This window comes from Scyliorhinus torazame, chromosome 6, assembly GCF_047496885.1.
Source record: "Scyliorhinus torazame isolate Kashiwa2021f chromosome 6, sScyTor2.1, whole genome shotgun sequence".
In the NCBI taxonomy this organism is placed as follows: Eukaryota; Metazoa; Chordata; class Chondrichthyes; order Carcharhiniformes; family Scyliorhinidae; genus Scyliorhinus; species Scyliorhinus torazame.
Window position 1 is genome coordinate 313,599,542 of NC_092712.1, and position 21,082 is coordinate 313,620,623.

The following is a 21,082-nucleotide window of genomic DNA, read 5'->3' on the forward strand; positions in this document are numbered from 1 at the left end:
AGTGTCCAAAGCTTAGGTCGGGTTACAGGAATTGGACAGGGGGATTGGGCCTAGGTAGGGTGCTCTTTCAGAGGGTTGGCGCAGACTCGATGGGCTGAAGGATCTCCTCCGGCATTGTCAGGATTCTATGAACTGAGAACACGATTCCCCATTAGTCTGCAAACCTGGTTACATTCTTTCCTTACAGCCTTTTTTTAAAATAGAATTTATAGTGCAGAAGGAGGCCATTCGGTCCATCGAGTCTGCACCAGCTCTTGGAAAGAGCACCCTACCTAAGCCCACACCTCAACCCTATCCCCATAACCTAGTAACCCCACCCAACACTAAGGGTAATTTTGGACACTAAGGGCAATTTATCATGGCCAATCCACCTAACCTGCACATCTTTGGACTGTGGGAGGAAACCGGAGCACCCGGAGGAAACCCACGCGGACACGGGGAGGAGGTGCAGACTCCGCACAGACAGTCACCCAAGCCGGAATTGAACCTGGGACCCTGGAGCTGTGAAGCAATTGTGCTATCCACAATGCTACCGTGCTGCCCTTTGTTTGGCTCTTGTAAAGAACTCTTGGGCAGTTCTCTCCGTAAACCTGAGCTCACCCAAAGCTGTGATGCCTATGTTCTTACTCTCAGCGAATCCCGTTCCCCGATCACACCTGTGCTATCTGACTCACAGAGGCACACAACCAAGAATTTTACATTTCCCATACTCATTTTTAAAAATATCCCTGCATGGCCTCACCTCTCCCGATCCCTGCCAACCCCTCCGGCCCCATGATCCTTCCATCAAAGCGCTCAGATTCCCTTTTTGGTCCTCGATTATGGGATTATGTTCTGGCAATTATTGTGACTTGACCAGAGCAGACAGTGAAAGGAAGGTGAGACTACAACAATGGTAGTTTTTAAATAATTGATTTATTCAAGAGAAATTAAGTCTTCTGCAACTCAGATTAACCCACACCACGCAAACACCGAATATGAAATACTATGTGCAAAACAAGAGAGTAAACGGCATGTCGGAAATTCTTACAGTTTACACAGATTTACTTTAGCGCCCGCAAACACAGATACACAGATATATTCACTCACCCACCCCAAACCTCAACAATCTTTACTAATTGGGAGTTTTCTGTGAGCTAGAGGAATGTACTCACCGCTCCAGGAACAGGATAGGTAAAAAACGTTGGCACAGATTTCTTTAGATCTTCTTCCAAGCTGGCCAGTCCTTGCGGCTATTGCTCCTCCGGTTCTCGTGGTCTGTTTTCAGCAAGGCGAAGCGTGTCAGGCAGGAGAATAGAGTCTAAAAACAGTTCCTCAGACTTGTCATTTTAAGGGCAAAACCCTGAATGGGTCAAATACTGACCCCCTCCCACAGGTGAGTTGCAGGACAAAGGAAGCCTTTCTGATTGTTGACAGGATGGAAGTGATCAAGTTCCCCAACCAGACTTCCGGGTGCGGCGATGACCAGCTGAGTCGCACGTTTCGGCAGCTCCCTGTGAAACGGACTTTTGGGCTCTTGATAGGAGCCCCAACGGCAATTTTGACGGCTAAAAACACTGTGCGGTAAACCAGAAGGGAATCCCCCCTGGATACGGATGGAAAAAGGAGGAGAGAGTGGCCAGATTGCAGTGGATCCTTTAGAACAGCGGCAAGGAAGGCAAGCAAAAACCAAGATGGCGTCGGAAGGTGGCAGTTTAACATGGGGCCCTGAACAACAAGAGTTCTTGAAATGCTGTGTGGAAGAGATCAAAAAGGAAATGAAGAAAGAGCTGTTGGCCCCGATACTACAGGCGATCGAAGGGCTAAAGGAGGAACAAAAGACCCAGGAGCGGGAGCTTCGGGTCGTGAAGGCAAAGGCAGCCGAGAATGAGGACGATATACAGGGCCTGGTGGTGAAGACGGAGACGCAGGAGGCACATCAGAAACGATGTGTGGAAAGGTTGGAGGCACTGGAAAACAACGCAAGGAGGAACAACCTGAGGATTCTTGGTCTTCCTGAAGGTGTGGAGGGAGCGGACATCGGGGCATATGTGAGCACGATGCTGCACTCGTTAATGGGAGCGGAGGCCCCGGCGGGTCCGTTGGAGGTGGAGGGAGCATACCGAGTGATGGCGCGGGGACCGAGAGCAGGAGAAATTCCCAGAGCCATAGTGGTGAGATTCCTCCGTTTTAAGGATAGAGAAATGGTCCTTAGATGGGCGAAGAAAACTCGGAGCAGTAAATGGGAGAACGCGGTGATCCGCGTTTATCAAGACTGGAGTGCGGAGGTGGCGAGAAGGAGGGCGAGCTTTAATCGGGCCAAGGCGGTGCTTCATAAAAAGAAGATAAAATTTGGAATGCTGCAACCGGCAAGACTGTGGGTCACATATCGAGGGAGGCACCACTACTTTGAGACGGCGGATGAAGCGTGGACTTTTATTGTGGAAGAAAAACTGGAATGAGCGGGTTATTAAAAAGAACGTTCAAACAAAGTGGTGGGGCGAATGTGGGGGGCAAAGAGGGGTTTTATGTACTAATCCTGCGATGTGGTAACTTTTCTCTCTCCCACAGGTGGTGATGGGGGGAGGAGGGGAGGTGGAGGAGATGGGGCGTTGACCATTAGGGGCGGGGCCAAGGGAGAAGCGCGGGCTTGGTTCCCGCGCTATGATAATCATGGCGGGAATAGAGAAGCAGGAAGGAGGGGGCGTCGCACGGTGCGAGCCGAGGTCACGGGGGGAAGCCGAGGTCAGCCAGAGTTTGCTGACTTCTGGGAGCAACATGGGGGGAGTAATTATGCTAGCGGGGGATCTAGCGGGGGGGGGGGTGGGAGGGGGGAATTACTGGGTTGCTGCTGCTGGGGAGAGGGGGGAGCTGGTATGGGAGAGGATGGGCGGGGGGGCACCGCCTGGGGGAGATACAGCTGCGTGGGAACCGGGTGAGGAGCTGGAAAAAGGTGATGGCTAATCGACAAGGGGGGGGGGGGGGTAGGAAGCCCCCCAACTCGGCTGATCACGTGGAACGTGAGAGGGCTGAACGGGCCGATAAAGAGGGCACGGGTACTCGCACACCTTAAGAAACTTAAGGCAGATGTGGATATGTTACAGGAAACGCACCTGAAACTGATAGACCAGGTTAGGCTACGCAAAGGATGGGTGGGGTAGGTGTTCCATTCGGGGCTAGATGCGAAAAACAGGGGGGTGGCTATATTAGTGGGGAAGCGGGTAATGTTCGAGGCAAAGACTATAGTGGCGGATAACGGGGGCAGATACGTGATGGTGAGTGGCAAACTACAGGGGGAGACGGTGGTTTTGGTAAACGTATATGCCCCGAACTGGGATGATGCCAATTTTATGAGGCGGATGCTAGGACGCATTCCGGACCTAGAGATGGGAAAGCTGATAATGGGGGGAGATTTTAATACGGTGTTGGAACCAGGGCTGGATAGGTCGAAGTCCAGGACTGGAAGGAGGCCGGCAGCAGCCAAGGTACTTAAAGATTTTATGGAGCAGATGGGAGGTGTAGACCCGTGGAGATTTAGCAGACCTAGGAGTAAGGAGTTCTCGTTTTTCTCCTATGTCCATAAAGTCTACTCGCGAATAGACTTTTTTGTGCTGGGTAGGGCATTGATCCCGAAGGTGAGGGGAACGGAGTATACGGCTATAGCCATTTCGGATCACGCTCCACACTGGGTGGACTTGGAGATAGGGGAGAAAACAGGAGGGCGCCCACCCTGGAGAATGGACATGGGACTAATGGCAGATGAGGGTGTGTGTCTAAGGGTGAGGGGGTGCATTGAAAAGTACTTGGAACTCAATGATAATGGGGAGGTCCAGGTGGGAGTGGTCTGGGAGGCGTTGAAGGCGGTGGTTAGAGGGGAGCTGATATCAATAAGGGCACATAAAGGGAAGCAGGAGAGTAAGGAACGGGAGCGGTTGCTGCAAGAACTTTTGAGGGTGGACAGACAATATGCGGAAGCACCGGAGGAGGGACTGATCAGGGAAAGGCAAAGGCTACATGTAGAATTTGACTTGCTGACTACAGGCACTGCAGAGGCACAATGGAGGAAGGCACAGGGTGTACAGTACGAATATGGGGAGAAGGCGAGCAGGTTGCTGGCACACCAATTGAGGAAAAGGGGAGCAGCGAGGGAAATAGGGGGAGTGAGGGATGAGGAAGGAGAGATGGAGCGGGGAGCGGAGAGAGTGAATGGAGTGTTCAAGACATTTTATAAAAAATTATATGAAGCTCAACCCCCGGATGGGAGGGAGAGAATGATGGGCTTCTTGGATCGGCTGGAATTTCCCAAGGTGGAAGAGCAGGAAAGGGTGGGACTGGGAGCACAGATCGAGGTAGAAGAAGTGGTGAAAGGAATTAGGAGCATGCAGGCGGGAAAGGCCCCGGGACCGGATGGATTCCCAGTCGAATTCTATAGAAAATATGTGGACTTGCTCGCCCCGGTACTGACGAGGACCTTTAATGAGGCAAAGGAAAGGGGACAACTGCCCCCGACTATGTCTGAAGCAACGATATCGCTTCTCTTAAAGAAGGAAAAGGACCCGCTACAATGCGGGTCCTATAGACCTATTTCCCTCCTAAATGTAGATGCCAAGGTCCTGGCCAAGGTAATGGCAATGAGGATAGAGGAATGTGTCCCTGGGGTGGTCCACGAGGACCAAACTGGGTTTGTGAAGGGGAGACAGCTGAACACGAATATACGGAGGTTGTTAGGGGTAATGATGATGGCCCCACCAGAGGGAGAAACGGAGATAGTAGTGGCGATGGATGCTGAGAAAGCATTTGATAGAGTGGAGTGGGATTATTTGTGGGAGGTGTTGAGGAGATTTGGTTTTGGAGAGGGGTATGTTAGATGGGTGCAGCTGTTGTATAGGGCCCCAGTGGCGAGCGTGGTCACGAATGGACGGGGATCTGCATATTTTCGGCTCCATAGAGGGACAAGGCAGGGATGCCCTCTGTCCCCATTATTGTTTGCACTGGCGATTGAGCCCCTGGCGATAGCGTTGAGGGGTTCCAAGAAGTGGAGGGGAGTACTTAGGGGAGGAGAAGCGCACCGGGTATCTTTGTATGCGGACGATTTGCTACTATACGTGGCGGACCCGGCGGAGGGGATGCCAGAAATAATGCGGATACTTGGGGAGTTTGGGGATTTTTCAGGGTATAAATTGAACATGGGGAAAAGTGAGTTGTTTGTGGTGCATCCAGGGGAGCAGAGTAGAGAAATAGAGGACCTACCGTTGAGGAAGGTAACAAGGGACTTTCGTTACCTGGGGATCCAGATAGCTAAGAATTGGGGCACATTGCATAGGTTAAATTTAACGCGGTTGGTGGAACAGATGGAGGAGGATTTCAAGAGATGGGATATGGTATCCCTGTCAATGGCAGGGAGGGTACAGGCGGTTAAGATGGTGGTCCTCCCGAGATTCCTCTTTGTGTTTCAGTGCCTCCCGGTGGTGATCACGAAGGCTTTTTTTAAAAGGATTGAAAAGAGCATCATGGGTTTTGTGTGGGCCGGGAAGACCCCGAGAGTGAGGAAGGGATTCTTACAGCGTAGCAGGGATAGGGGGGGGCTGGCACTACCGAGCCTAAGTGAGTATTATTGGGCCGCTAATATTTCAATGGTGAGTAAGTGGATGGGAGAGGAGGAGGGAGCGGCGTGGAAGAGATTAGAGAGGGCGTCCTGTAGGGGGACTAGCCTACAGGCTATGGTGACAGCCCTATTGCCGTTCTCACCGAGGAACTACACCACAAGCCCGGTGGTGGTGGCTACACTGAAGATTTGGGGACAGTGGAGACGGCATAGGGGAAAGACTGGAGCCTTGGGGGGGTCCCCGATAAGAAACAACCATAGGTTTGGCCCCGGGGGGAATGGATGGGGGATATGGAATGTGGCAAAGAGCAGGAATAACGCAACTGAAAGATCTGTTTGTGGATGGGAAGTTCGCGAGTCTGGGAGCGCTGACCGAGAAATATGGGTTGCCCCAAGGGAATGCATTCAGGTATATGCAACTGAGGGCTTTTGCGAGGCAACAGGTGAGGGAATTCCCGCAGCTCCCGACACAAGAGGTGCAGGACAGAGTGATCTCAAAGACATGGGTGGGGGATGGTAAGGCGTCAGACATATATAGGGAAATGAGGGACGAAGGGGAGACTATGGTAGATGAACTAAAAGGGAAATGGGAAGAAGAGCTGGGGGAGGAGATTGAGGAGGGGCTGTGGGCAGATGCCCTAAGCAGGGTAAACTCGTCGTCCTCGTGTGCCAGGCTAAGCCTGATTCAGTTTAAGGTATTACACAGGGCGCATATGACTAGAGCACGGCTCAGTAAATTTTTTGGGGTGGAGGATAGGTGTGCGAGGTGCTCGAGAAGCCCAGCGAATCATACCCATATGTTTTGGTCATGCCCGGCACTACAGGGGTTTTGGATGGGGGTGACAAAGGTGCTTTCAAAAGTAGTAGGAGTCCGGGTCGAACCAAGCTGGGGGTTGGCTATATTTGGGGTTGCACAAGAGCCGGGAGTGCAGGAGGCGAGAGAGGCCGATGTTTTGGCCTTTGCGTCCCTAGTAGCCCGGCGCAGGATATTGCTAATGTGGAAAGAAGCCAAGCCCCCGGGGGTGGAGACCTGGATAAATGACATGGCGGGGTTTATAAAGCTAGAGCGGATTAAGTTCGTCCTAAGGGGGTCGGCTCAAGGGTTCACCAGGCGGTGGCAACCGTTCGTCGAATACCTTGCAGAAAGATAGACGGAATGGGAAAAAGAAGGCCGCAGCAGCAGCCCAGGATCGGGGGGCGGGGGGGGGGGGGGGGGGGGGAGGGGGGGAGGGGGGGGGGGTGGGGGGGAGGAGGAACCAGAAGGACTCTCAGGGTTGTTAATATATACTGTATAGTATGTATAGGTCGTTGCTACAGATAATTATATATTGGACAGTTAAATTATATTTTTGGAGAGTGTTACTTGTGACAATGCAGTTGCCAATTAGGGCTAGTTTTCATTTTTGTTATTTATTATTTATTCATTTTTTGTTTATAAAATAGGTCATTGTTATTTGTGTTGTTATAATATTGTGTAAAGGATGCACAATGTACTGTGTTGGTTGACCAAAAATTTTCAATAAAATATTTAATTAAAAAAAAAAGTTCCCCAACCAAAAGTTGTCATAATGTAATTTGATTTTAATCAGTGCCCTTACAAAAGCTTGCAATGTCTGGTTTCTGCTGGTCTCGTGACAATGGTCGCTGGAGACAACTTTAATGGTTATCCCATTGAGGTATTGTGGTTCCCTCTGGCCAGGGCAACAAGTGATTTGCATTTCAACTGCCCCTCTTTGAATGAGATCTGGTCGCTTCATGACTCTTGGCCTGTTTGTCTTGAAAAATGCATATTCAGTTGTCTGCCTGCAGACATGGGGCAGGATTCTCCCCTACCCGGCAGGGCGGGGGGGTCCCGGCGGGATGGAGTGGCGGGAACCACTCCGGCGTCGGGCCTCCTCGAAGGTGGGGATTTCTCCGCACCTTTAGGGGCCAAGCCCTCACCTTGAGGGGCTAGCCCCCCGCGGGAGTGGTTGGCGCGCCACCAGCCGGTGGGAAAGGCCACACCAGTCGGGGCAGAAAGGACTTCGCCGGGCGGCGGAAGTCCGCGCATGCGCGGGAGCGTCAGCGGCTGCAGACATCATCCCCGCGCATGTGCGGGGGGGGGGTGTCTCTTCCGCGTCGGCCGAGGCGGAGGGAACAGAGTGCCCCCACGGCATAGGCCCGCCCGCGGAGCGGTGGGCCCCGATCATGGGCCAGGCCACCGTGGGGGCACCCCCGGGGACCAGATCGCCCCGCGCCCCCCCTCCTCAGGACCCCGGAGCCCGCCCGCGCCGCCTAGTCCCGCTGGGAAGAGAGGTGGTTTGAACCTCGCCGGCGGGACAGGCACTTCAGCAGCGGGTCTTCGGCCCATTGCGGGCCGGAGAATCGCCGGGGGGGGGGGGGGAGGCCCGCCGACCGGCGCAGCGCGATTCCCGCCCCCGCCGAATATCCGGTGCCGGAGAATTCGGCAACGGCGGGGGCGGGATTCACGCCAACCCCCGCCGATTCTCCGACCTGGCGGGGGGTCGGAGAATCCCGCCCATGGTTTGTACAGCAATCTGTCCTTTTCAAATGGAATGTCCTTTTCCAACGTGTCTAGTTCATTTTTGGTCCTTTGATGAGTTTGCTACAACTTACAGCCTTATCCTGGCCTCTCGTGTATCACCGATTTAAATCACTGCACCATTGACAGGCAGGCCTGCAGCTGCTGAGCGCCTATACTGCGTATTTCCCTTCCTGAACTTCCCCACCTGTCTATCCCACTTTTCTCCTTGAAGACGCTCTTTAAAACCTACCTCTCTGACCAATTTCACCTCATCCGGCTTGGCGTCAAATTCTGTTTCCGAATGCTCCTTTGGAAGTGACTCTGTGGATTTTATTATTTGGAAAGTGCTACATGAACCCAGTGTTGACGCTGTACATTCAGCATCCCTGCTGGATGTTGGCTGTGGTGATGGATTGACAGGTTGTCCTCCACCTGTCCAGGCGACTCGCATCAGTGCCTTCCCCTGAGTCTCTCGTGGAGGAAGTGAGGACAATGTGGTAGTTACTCTTCCCAAGTATCTACAGCTAGCAGGCCCTAAAGCTGGCCATGGCAACAATAGCAACTTGCATTTATATAGCACCTGTAAAGTAATCAAGACGCTTCACAGGAGTGGTCATCGGACAACATTTGATGTCGAGCCGCAGGGAGAGGGTGCGATGTGAAAGAGACGGGTTGAAAGATCTGGGCACTGACAACTCTTCTGCCAAACTAGGCAGCAAAATACTCGGTTGTTCAGTGAATTCCAGCTGGGATCATCCTGTAACTCTGTTTCGGAGGTACCCTCGGAGCCTCGCCCCACTGGTGAGCCCAAGGCCTGGTTAGACGTCAATGATCGGGGGCTGGGGGTGACACCGATAGACATTTTAATTTGGAACCCGCTTGCCTGAGGCGGCCGCATGACACACTGTCAGAAACTGGTTCGTCCGAACAGTGTGCGAGGTCACGAAAAGGCCCCAGGAATCTTCAGGTAACCATGGCAACCCAGCCCTTTATAGCTCAGCTGGTTAAACTATTTAAGTTAAGCACAGATAGCAGTCGAATTATATTTCTGTGGTGAACGTATTGCTACTACAATTCACCACTGTATTGTATTGTATTATGTTGATGTCCTTGTGGGCTCCGCCTGTGGCTCCGCCCCCTCGGGGGTGGTATATAAATCTGCAGCCTGTAGGCGGCACTCAGTATAGAGCAGTCGCAGGCAGGCACAGATCTAGCTTATTAAATTGATCCGACCATCAATTCACACGAGGCGATTAGTAGAAGTGAAAAGGGGTTTTAATAAGCTAGATCTGTGCCTGCCTGCGACTGCCCTGTACTGAGTGCTGCCTACAGGCTGCAGATCTACATACCTCCCCCGAGGGGGCGGAGCCACAGGCAGAGCCCACAAGGGCATCAACATAATACAATACAATACAGTGGTGAATTGTAGTAGCAATACGTTCACCACAATTTCTACACTTGAAACATAGCCAGTTAAATAAGGCAAAAGAGCTGGAGTCTGAACTTCAGGCATTGAGATGTATCAGGAGCAGATCAGGAGCAGACCCGAGAGGCCCCAGAACGTGAAGGGAAGCTAACGTTGAGGGTGCTCCGTGTCCGGTAAGACATCAGCCACCCAGTGAAGACTGGACTGTACAATGGGACACCGACCTGAGACGAATAGATCAGGAAACGACAGTATTGGGAGTTTGGTTCAGCTGTTGTTTTGTAGTCAAATTAGAAAGATAAAATGTCTTCCGACATGACATTGTGCGATGCTATCAGGTGTGAAGGCATTAGAGAGGGCGCAGAGAAGATTAACAGTTTGTCAGTTGAGAGGATAGAATGGCCAAACTGAGACGGTTCTCATTAGAGAAGAGAGGATTAGGAGGAGGTTTGATTGAGGTGTCCAAAATCGAAAGGGGTCTGGACAGAATAGATAGACAGAAACACATTCCACTGGCATAAAGGTGGATTAACAGAGGATGCCGATTTAAAGTGATTGGAAAAAAAGAGTCAACGGTATCATGAGCAGAGATATTTTATGCAGTGAGTGGTTAGGATCTGGAAGGAACTGCCTGAGAGTGTGGTGGTGGTGGCAGAGTCAATTTCAAAAGAGAATCTACAGGGTAAATATTTGAAGGGTCATGTGGCTGGGGTGTGAGGGCTTGAGGGGGGTGTGACGGCTTGAGGGGGTGGTGGGGGGTGGGGGGGGGGCTTTGTGAGTTGCTGTTGCAGAGAGCTGGCACAAACATGACGGACCGAGTGGCCTTCTGATCTGTAACCATTCTGACTCCACATAGTTCCACATAGACATCATAGACATATACGCATGTCCGCACAAACACATATGCACATACGCATACAAACATATACACTCAAACAGACACACACATACACAAACACACATACACACAAACACACACATAAGAACATAAGAACTAGGAGCAGGAGTAGGCCATCTGGCCCCTCGAGCCTGCTCCACCATTCAATGAGATCATGGCTGATCTTTTGTGGACTCAGCTCCACTTTCCGGCCCGATCACCATAACCCTTAATCCCTTTATTCTTCAAAAAACTATCTATCTTTATCTTAAAAACATTTAATGAAGGAGCCTCTACTGCTTCACTGGGCAAGGAATTCCATAGATTCACAACCCTTTGGGTGAAGAAGTTCCTCCTAAACTCAGTCCTGTATCTACTTCCCCTTATTTTGAGGCTATGCCCTCTAGTTCTGCTTTCACCCGCCAGTGGAAACAACCTGCCCGCATCTATCCTATCTATTCCCTTCATAATCTTATATGTTTCTATAAGATCCCCCCTCATCCTTCTAAATTCCAACGAGTACAGTCCCAGTCTACTTAACCTCTCCTCGTAATCCAACCCCTTCAGCTCTGGGATTAACCTAGTGAATCTCCTCTGCACTCCCTCCAGTGCCAGTACGTCCTGTCTCAAGTAAGGAGACCAAAACTGAACACAATACTCCAGGTGTGGCCTCACTAACACCTTATACAATTGCAGCAGAACCTCCCTAGTCTTAAACTCCATCCCTCTAACAATGAAGGACAAAATTCCATTTGCCTTCTTAATCACCTGTTGCACCTGAAAACCAACTTTTTGCGACTCATACACACAAACACACATATACACAAACACACACATACACACAAACACACACATATACACAAACACACATATATACACAAACACACATATATACATAAACACACATATATACACAAATACACATATATACACAAACATACATATACACACACATATACACACAAAGACACACATATATACACACACACACATTAATTCATTAATTAATAATCTTTAGAGTCACAAGTAGGCTTACATTAACACTGCAATGAAGTTACTGTGAAAAGCCCCTAGTCACCACATCCCGGCGCCTGTTCAGGGTACACGGAGCGAGAATTCAGAATGTCCAATTCACCTAACAGCACGTCTTTCGGGACTTGTGGGAGGAAATGGGAGCACCCGAAGGAAACCCACGCAGACACGGGGAGAACGTGCAAACTCCGCACAGACAGTGACACAAGCCGGGAATCGAACCTGTGACCCTGACACTGTAAAGCAACAGTGCTAACCACTGTGCTACCGTGCTGCCCATATACACAAACATATACACAAACACACATATATACACAAACACACACATATACACAAACACAAATATACACAAACACACACATACACACAAACACACATATATACACAAACACACACATATACACAAGCACACATATACACAAACACACATATATACACAAACACACACATATACACAAACACACACATATACACAAACACACACATATACACAGACACACATATATACACAAACGCACACATATGTACACAAACACACATATACACAAACACACATATACACAAACACACACATATACACAAACACACACATACACACAAACACACACATATACACAGACACACATATATACACAAACGCACACATATGTACACAAACACACATATACACAAACACACATATACACAAATGCACACATATATACACAAACACACACATATACACAGACACACACATATACACAGACACACATATATACACTATTCCAGTGGTATACGCTGTGCAGGGCATTGGAACCATTTAGGAATTGTGTACCAAAAATACAAAGGGAAATTATTGACTTTGAGTGTTCATGTTGGGATATTAACTGATTCAAAATTACTTTATCACACAATTTGACTTTAATTTGCACCAATGAAAGCTAGTCAAAGGAAAATATATTTTATTGAATTGTGCTATTAGCCGCAGTGCTATGATATGAAATACAAGGTGACTTTTAACCCTCCCTTGCTGTAGATGTTTCTTTTATTTATAAATGGTGTTGTACATTCACTGATTTATTGTATATTTGACATATCTTGGAGCTATGCAGAGATCACAAGAGCTTCTAAGTGTGCAGCAGGTTTATTTACAGTCCTTTAAAATATCTCTGCAATCACAAAATGTCTGCACCAATGTTTAAAGCTCAGTTTCTATGGGCGGGATTCTCCGGCCACATCCGCCCGGTCTCCAGAGAATCCCGCCCGAGGTCAATTCACTTCTCCATTGTCCACGTCTCGCCCGTGGCATTCGTGCAGCGGGCAGGGCGGAGGAATCCAGCCGTATGTCTTTCTGTGCCTGCTTACTTTAGCTCTGAGTCAACACCCAGGCCTAACCAAGCAAGCACAGTGAGCAAAGATCAGTTACCGGACTAACATAATCGAACACGGCACAATTGAACACAACACCTAGGATGTTTGCATTGCTGACGAGGCCGTCAATTATTGTCCATCCCTAAAGTGGTTTTCGAGGCCAATTCAGAGTAAACCAGATTGCTAGAGTTACCTGTAAGCCAGACCATATAAGGGCAGCAGATTTCCTTCACTGAAGGGCTTTAGTGAACCAGATGGATTTTTACATCAATCGTGTAGTTTCCTGATCAATATTAATGAGACTAACATTTTATCCCAGATTATGAATTAATTAAATTCACTCAGCAGATGTGGTGGGATTGAAATTCATGTTTCCTGAGTATTAGTCCAGGCCTCTGCATTACTAGTCCAGTAAGGTCACCACTCTGTCACCCTCCCCTCACCAGCACTTGAGAATTCTGGCAGTAACCCCGGTTTCCTGATCCACAAGATCGTCAAGAGCAACATCTCCTCCAGTGGATCATGCGGCATCTCAGGCAATATTCACATCACCTGTGCACAAACATGGCAGTGCCCTACTGGGTAATCTGTGGTCCCTCACATCAACAAGGAATTAGATCATGATAACAGCACAGGCCAATTGACTATGGGCCAGCACGGTAGCACAGAGGTTAGCACCGTTGCTTCACAGCTCCAGGGTCCCAGGTTCGATTCTCAGCTTGGGTCACTGTCTGTGCGGAGTCTGCACGTTCTCCCTGTGTCTGCGTGGGTTTCCTCCGGGTGCTCCGGTTTCCTCCTACAGTCAAAAGATGTACAGGTTAGGTGGATTGGCTATGCTAAATTGCCCTTAGTGTCCAAAAATGGTTAGGTGGGGGGTTACGGGGATAGGGTGGACGTGTGGGGATAGGGGGCAGGTAGGGACTTATCTAGGATGCTCTTTCCAAGGGCCGGTGTGGACTCGATAGGCTTAATGGCCTCCTTCTGCACTGTAAATTCTATGATCTATGACCCAGTTGTCCTACGCTGATGTTTGCACTCCAGTTTAGCCTCCTCCCGCCTGCCATCATCTCAGTATGTCATTTCATCCCTCATTCTCTATCCAGTTTCCCCTCCAACGTATCTATAACCACTCAACTGCTCCCAAGGCCCTCATTCTCACCACCCCTCTGGATAAAGAGGTTTCTCCTGAACCCCTTGTTCGGATTTATCAATGTCATGTCTAAAAGGCTAGTTACGGCCATGTGTGTCTGTGTGCGTTTGCTCTCCAGGTCGCGATAGATTTCACAGCTTCCAACGGCGATCCGAGAAACAGCTGCTCCCTCCACTATATCCACCCGTACCAACCTAATGAATACCTGAAAGCACTGGTAGCTGTGGGCGAGATCTGCCAGGACTATGACAGGTAAGGCCAACACGGACACAGCTGGTCGGTGTCAGTTAGAACTGTCGGGGACAGCTATTTTAATAACAGGCAGACGTCAAAGTGAGGCAGACTTGCATTCACTGCCCAGCCGCATCTACGTGGCATTAAACTGGAACCTTGCTTAAAATCTGTCACCTCTGCCAGGGAAAGTAGGCCTTACTTTGTTCAAAGAGGTGCTGCTTCAGTGAGAAAACGTTTTGGCGACTCTTTCTCCTGGAGTGGCATTCTGGTCCGACGATCAGATGCTATGCTTTTGCAAGATGTCCACCAGGCTGACTGTCAACAGATGACAGCGGTTTGTTCTGTCACCAGCATTCTCTTCCAGACATAGCAGCATAAATCTCATACGTAAAATGAAGCAGACCTTCAGCGCACGACTGAGGAATTTGCTGCTTTGCAGCCTTCAAACAGCACTACGCAGCGTAGGAATTCAAATCTGATTTAAAATAATAAAAATCCACTCCGTCTTATTCCTGAGAGATAGTGGGCCAGATTTTCCAGTCCCGCCAGCCACGTGTTCCGCCGGGGTGCGTCCCCACCGGCAGTGGGGGTTCTCGGCTCCCGCAGCCGGCCAATGGCGTTTCCCATTGTGTCCACCTGACGGCGTCGGGAAACCCGCGGGCGTGGGTGAACAGCCGGCGGACCAGAGGATCCAGCCGACGGAGAATTCCACTGAGTATCTCTTTCGATCCCAAATCTGATGGGGTGTGTATGGGGGCGCGGGGGGTTGTTGCAGTAAGTTTAATTGAAAAAACATTTTGTCGAAACTTTCCTTCTCGCATTCATCAGGTCAATCACAAGGACACCAATGTCATGGGAAACAACAATGTTACACTGTGTGGAATGGAGTTGTGGATTCATCTGACATTAGTATCCTTGTGATTGACCTGATGAGTGCAAGAAGAAAAGCTTCAACAAGGTGTTCTTTTTCAGCAATGCTCGAGTCCTGTACGACCATGAGTTTCGTTGTATGAACTACACGGAAGAAACTTCCTACCCTTCACTTACTTGATCCTGATGACCCAAAATATAAAATCCTGCCCATGGTTTCTGTATACAATGTCAGCCCCTGAACTATATTCTATTGATATAGTGTTTTGTTTTTGTTTTGAACATGAAGTTCATTTGGCACATTCTTTTGATGCTGAAATGTGGAGTGATGCACGTGACCAATGTGCCATCAGTGCTTTTAGTGACCATTATATCTTAAAGCACTAATGCTACTTTTAAAAAAAACTAAGTCACAGGAAGCACAAGAGGAAGTGTGCTGTTTAACGTAAAGTAACTTCCCATTCTTTTCCCTCCCCGCAAAATAAATAATTTCACGCGTGTATTTAACTTTCGAAAGATCTCACCGGGAGTCTGTACGTTTGCTGCGACGATTAATATTGCTTTCATTTCATTTCAGTGACAAAATGTTCCCCGCCTTTGGATTTGGAGCCAGGATACCACCTGATTCGAAAGTGAGCGTCATCAGGAATCGGCGCCGCGGTTGTTTACGTTTCTTTACCATTTCTGACCATAAACCATCCCGTCGTTACTGTCTGTTGACCTGTGCACGTGATGAATGTGGCAGGATAATGTGAAAAGGGGCTCTCTCCTCTTCACACTTTCTACCCAGGATATCTGCCTGTTTATGTGGAAAGAAATACTCGCTGGTTTATAATTTTTTTTAATGTTTGATGCGACTTTTACAGAATCTACCAGCCACTCCTGCAAAATTGCTCAATTTATACAATCCACATGGGTGCCTTTATAAGAACACAAGGAACAGGAGCAGGAGGAGGCCATTCGGCCCCTCGAGCCTGCGCTGCCTTTCAATAGGATCGTGCTTGATCTGGTTGTGGTCTTGACTCCACTTTCCAGCCTGTCTCTCCCATAAGCCTCGAAAGATCTCTCTAACTCACCCTTGGATATGTTCAGTGATCGGCCCTCTGGGGAATAGAGTTCCAAAGACACCCTCTGAGAGAGAGGTAAATCTTCCTCATCTCCATCTTCAATGGGAGCCCCCTTATTTTTAGACTGGGCCCCCAGTTCCAAATTGCTCCATGAGATGAAACACCCTCTCTGCATCCACCCTGTCAAGCCCTGTCAGAATATCTGTGCGGGATTCTACGAGCCCGTGCCGGGTCGGAGAATCCCCGGGGGGGGGACGTGCGAATCCCGCCACGTCGCTCTGGCGCCGGGACGCGATTCTCGGGAGAGCGGAGAATCGGCGCCATAGGCACGGCGCGGTCCCCCTGGTCCTGTAGCCCTACGCCATGCTGCCTCGGGGCCGGCGCGGAGAAGGGAGCCACCGCGCTTACGCAGAAATCGCGCCGGTCCACTGCGCATGCGGAGACCCGCGGGGCCCGTCTGGCGCCAGGATCGGCAGCTGGAGCGGCGTGGGTCTCTCCAGTGCCGTGCTGGCCCCCTGTAAGGGTCAGAATTGCTGCTCCTGAGGCCACGTTGACGCCGTCGGGAAATGCAACGCCGTTTACGACAGCGTCAACACTTAGCCTCAGTATCAGAGAATCGCGCCCTATATGTTTCAACAAGATCACCTCCCAGTCTTCCAAACCTTAATGGGTGCAGGCCCCAACCTGCTCAGCATTTTCTCATCTGACAACCCCTTCATCCCAGGAATCAGCCGGGTGAAAGTTCTCTGAACAGTTTCCGATGCAGTTATGTCCTTCCTTAAGTCAGGTGACCAAAACGGTACACGGTGCTCCTGGCACATCTCACAAATGCCAATACAAGTTGTCCCTCACCGGAGGTGGGGTTTCAATGTGTTACTATTGCGTCCATTGTTTTCATGGCCAGAATTTGATGCTCCCCTCCCCGGAGGTGGGTTCTGAGGAGGGGATGGGGGGGATAGTATGAAATTGCATGAATAGTATTCCCTTTGGGTTCCCACCCACCCCCAACCTGGTTGTGATTTTATGCTAAGGTGGGCAAGGCCTCGGGGGAGAAGCCTGTCCTTGCCCCATTTAAGGCATTTAAGTGGCCACCTAATGTCCAATTAAGGGCCTCTTCCCGCCCAGCTTCAATTTTGTAGGTTGGTGGGCGGATAACAGTTAAGAGGGCGGAAGGCCAAGATAAAAAAAGGTTTGAAACCGGCAGGGAGTCGTGGGATGTGGGGGTGGGGTGGAGGGGAGGGGAGGGGGGGGGGGGGGGGGTGAACCTCCACCAGAAGGCCTCTTCTGATGGGGCGAGTTCCCCTGAGGGCCTGGTGACCTCCAGACCTCCGTCCCTCCAGCACTCCCACCCTGGCTTATCCTTCAAGACCCCGCTTGCCCCTCTGGCAACTGCCCCCCACCCCCCCCCCCCACCCTCAGCCCCCCCCCCCCCCCACCCCCCCCCCCCCCCCCCCCCCCACCCCTCCACCTCCAAATTTACCTATCCTCTGGGGATCCCGGGACTTAGTTTCAGGCACCTTCCTGCATTGCCTCTTCTGGCCACTGCGGCACTATGTCTGGAGGAACTGGAGAGCTTACCGCCAATCTGATTAACTGGCGTCTCCCCCAAGGTGGGACTTCCACCCAGGTGAAGGCAGAGGTCCCGCCTTACGCCAATCAACGCTCGTTAGAGTATATTATAGCATGGGGACTGCTGCAGTTGGCGGGGAGGTGTTCAGATCCAGGACTCTAGCAGAAGGGCCCTCTTCTGTGCCTTTCTTCTCAAAATGTATGTAAGAAATAAAAGATGATACTTGCTTGGTAATTGGACCCCAAGCCAGATGCTAAAGTTTGAAACTAGGCACGAATCTCTTTCTTGATGGTTGGTTTATTTACAGTAAACCAACCCATAATAACCCACCCAGCAGTTCCTCTTCATGCGCGCATCATGTCAGTCAATACCCTGCACCTATTCGTCATTAACCTGAACAATACAATTAACCTAACATCAACGCTGCTTATCATAAATTCAGAGGGGACTGGAGTGAATTTTCACTTTTCCTGTTTGTGGGTCAATCCTGATTTGTTTCCATCAACTTTAATGACCTAAATCGGGCCGGGAGCAACACAATGGTGGTCAATTTGGCCTTGTCCATTATTTTAGTCTCTCTGTACACAAGGGTCCCTAATGCTTCTACCCCAGGTACCCACCCTGTAAATTATTCCAAGTGTCTCACACTTTGAGCACAGAGGTTCTTTCAGCTATGAGCTTTCTTAATTTACACCCTGAGGTGTTTGCTTTTCTAAAGTATATCTAATTAATAAATTTACATGTAGAATGTCTTGACAATTACACAGACAATCTAAATTCTTCTGTAATTTTTGACTGTGCTCTCTGACTCCACTGCGTTCATACTCCCAGATCTACTTCGAGATCGTAGACAGAACTACAAGATGCACAACCTCCAACCTTTAGGCTGTAGCAAAAAATAATAAGGATTTAACATTTTAATTGACTAATTAGAGCATTAATGTATTGAAAATGCATATTGGGGAAGAGCAAGACAAGAATCTAAATGGTACAGAATGAAGAGTTTGTTTAGAGCTGATAGATTTCAGAGCTGGCCCAACAACTATTAGAGCTATACGTTTGGTTACCTGGGCCGGGATTCTCTCCTACCTGGCGGGGCGGGGGGTCCCGGCGGGAAGGAGTGGCGTGAACCACACCGGCGTCGGGCCGCCCCAAAGATGCGGAATTCTCCGCACCTTTAGGGGCCAAGCCTTCACCCTGAGGGGCTAGGCCCGCACCAGAGTGATTTCCGCTCCGCCTGCAGGCGGGAAAGACCTTTGGCGCCACGCCAGCCGGCGCCGAAAGGACTTCGCCGGGCGACGCATGCGCGGGAGCGTCAGCGGCTGCTCACGGTATCCCCGCGCATGCGCAGTGGAGGGGGTCTCTTCCGCCTCCGCCATAGTGAAGACCATGGTGAAGGCGGAAGAAAAAGAGTTCCACCACGGCACAGGCCCGCCCGCCGATCGGTGGGTCCCGATCGCGGGCCAGGCCACCGTTGCCCCGCGCTACCCCCAGGACCCTGGAGCCGGCCTGCGCCGTCTGCTCCCGCTGGTAAGGTAAGTGGTTCAATCCACGCCGGCTGGCGAGGGTTGACAGCGGCTGGACTTCGGCCCATCGCGGGCCGGAGAATCGCCGGGGGGAGCCCGCCGACCGGCGCGGCGCGATTCCCGCCCTCGCTGAATCTCTAGTGGCAAAGAATTCGGGACACGGCGGGGGCGGGATTCACGCCAGCTCCCGGCGATTCTCCGACCCGGTGGGGGGTCGGAGAATCGCGTCCCTTGTTTATTTGCGTACAGAATGGTCATGATTCATGACCTGCCCGTGTTCGTTCTGATCGCGGTGGGAAGCACGCACACTCGACCTCCCCGCCTCATCTGCACCCTGGAAGCAGGTGGCCAAGTGGATCCCACGCTGCTGCCTTCGCATTCAGCAAGAGGACCCAGCAGCGTTGGGCGGAGGCCGCGGGGTGCAGCCGATCGGCCTTGTGGCAGCCCGGCCTCCCTCCAGCCAGCTGGTGCTATGTGGCCGAGTTTCTAGCTCTGGGTCGTGAATATGTAGCACGTGGAGCTGCCGCCTGACTCACCGCTTTCATTATCTGCTCCACTACCCAAGCTGCCTATTGCTGCCCATCCAATGAATCTCATTATCTATTGCAGCCCAGCCGATCTGTCCACGCTTTGCTGCGTCTCACTTTCTGCTTCGCTCCCTGCCTCTGCACATCTCGCCCACTTCCTTTTTCTTTTTGGCAAAGATATTCCTCGGACTATCTACTCAGAAACTTGCAGAAGCCACAGCGTTAGAATCAACGCGCGAGTCACTTCAACTGTAACAGAATCCTGCTTTTATTTAACACGTTTGGACGAAAGGAAATCCTCCCAAGGCAAACAGGAAATTGGCTGCCAAGACGAGAGGATCCCAAGATTTTTAGAACGTTCAGCTAACGGCGAGGTCAAAGGGGTGGATTGTAAGGAGGAGCGTCGATGTTTTGCCAGCAGCCACCCTCAATTAGGGGTTAAAGGATTGTGGAGGGAGGGAGTGATTGGGGAGGGAGGGCAGTAGGGATTGGAGACGGGGGTGGTGGTGTTGGGTTAGTCCACAGCAGGATTTATTTTTCAATGCAGGATTGGAACGAGCAATCCTCTTCCAGTTCCCGGTCCCACGTTCAAGCATTTTTTTCAATGCTCACCTTTTCAATGGAGTAGCACAGTAGGTAGCACTGTTGCTTCACAGCTCCAGAGTCCCCGGTTCGATTCCCGGCTTGGTTCACAGTCTGTGCGGAGTCTGCACGTTCTCCCCGTGTCTGCGTGGGTTTCCTCCGGGGGCTCCGGTTTCCTCCCGCAAGTCCCAAAAGACGTGTCAGGTGAATTGGACATTCTGAATTCTCCCTCTGTGAACCCGAACAGACGCCGGAATGTGGCGACAAGGGGATTTTCACAGTAACTTCATTGCAGTGTTAATGTAAGCCTAATGGTGACAATAAAGATTATTATTATTTTAAGGAATCCCTTTGTTAAGCTGCATGAAGGCCTGATTTCTCTGAGCGCTGCAAACACTGGCCACTATGGACTAGCCCACAGGGGGCCCTCAAACTGACCCCTTGTATGCATAAGAAAAGCATATAACGCCTGTTTCAGGCAGGGTCTTGGACACCTTTCTCTTGGCTATACCAATATGACAGTCCATGCACCTCAGGCTGGTAATGGGGGTGCACTACCTGCACACTGTACAGGAGGCTTATGAGGAGATTTCAGGTGGGGCTTTGGTCCTCATCTGACTCAGGGATGGAAGTGGGCAGGCACGGAATGACTTGAGGCTGGCCGAAAGCCAGTTTCTCACCACAGTCCTGACTGTCGGCCATCTTGCTGGAGACTGAACGGCACAAGGAACTCACTTCCTGCCCAGGAGCTGAGGAAAGCTTT

At 50.6% G+C, this 21,082-nt stretch overlaps 1 protein-coding gene across 8 annotated transcripts in view; it reads left to right on the top strand.

Annotated features, from left to right (window-relative positions):
* LOC140425604 (copine-4) overlaps positions 1-21,082 on the top strand; it is a 620,467-nt gene that overhangs the window by 547,764 nt on the left and 51,621 nt on the right. For all 8 annotated transcript variants that reach the window (XM_072510092.1, XM_072510095.1, XM_072510097.1 and 5 more), the window contains 2 exons: positions 14,062-14,195; positions 15,625-15,679. In XM_072510092.1, the coding sequence (XP_072366193.1) occupies positions 14,062-14,195; positions 15,625-15,679 (189 nt within the window). The remainder of the gene's footprint in view (positions 1-14,061; positions 14,196-15,624; positions 15,680-21,082) is intronic.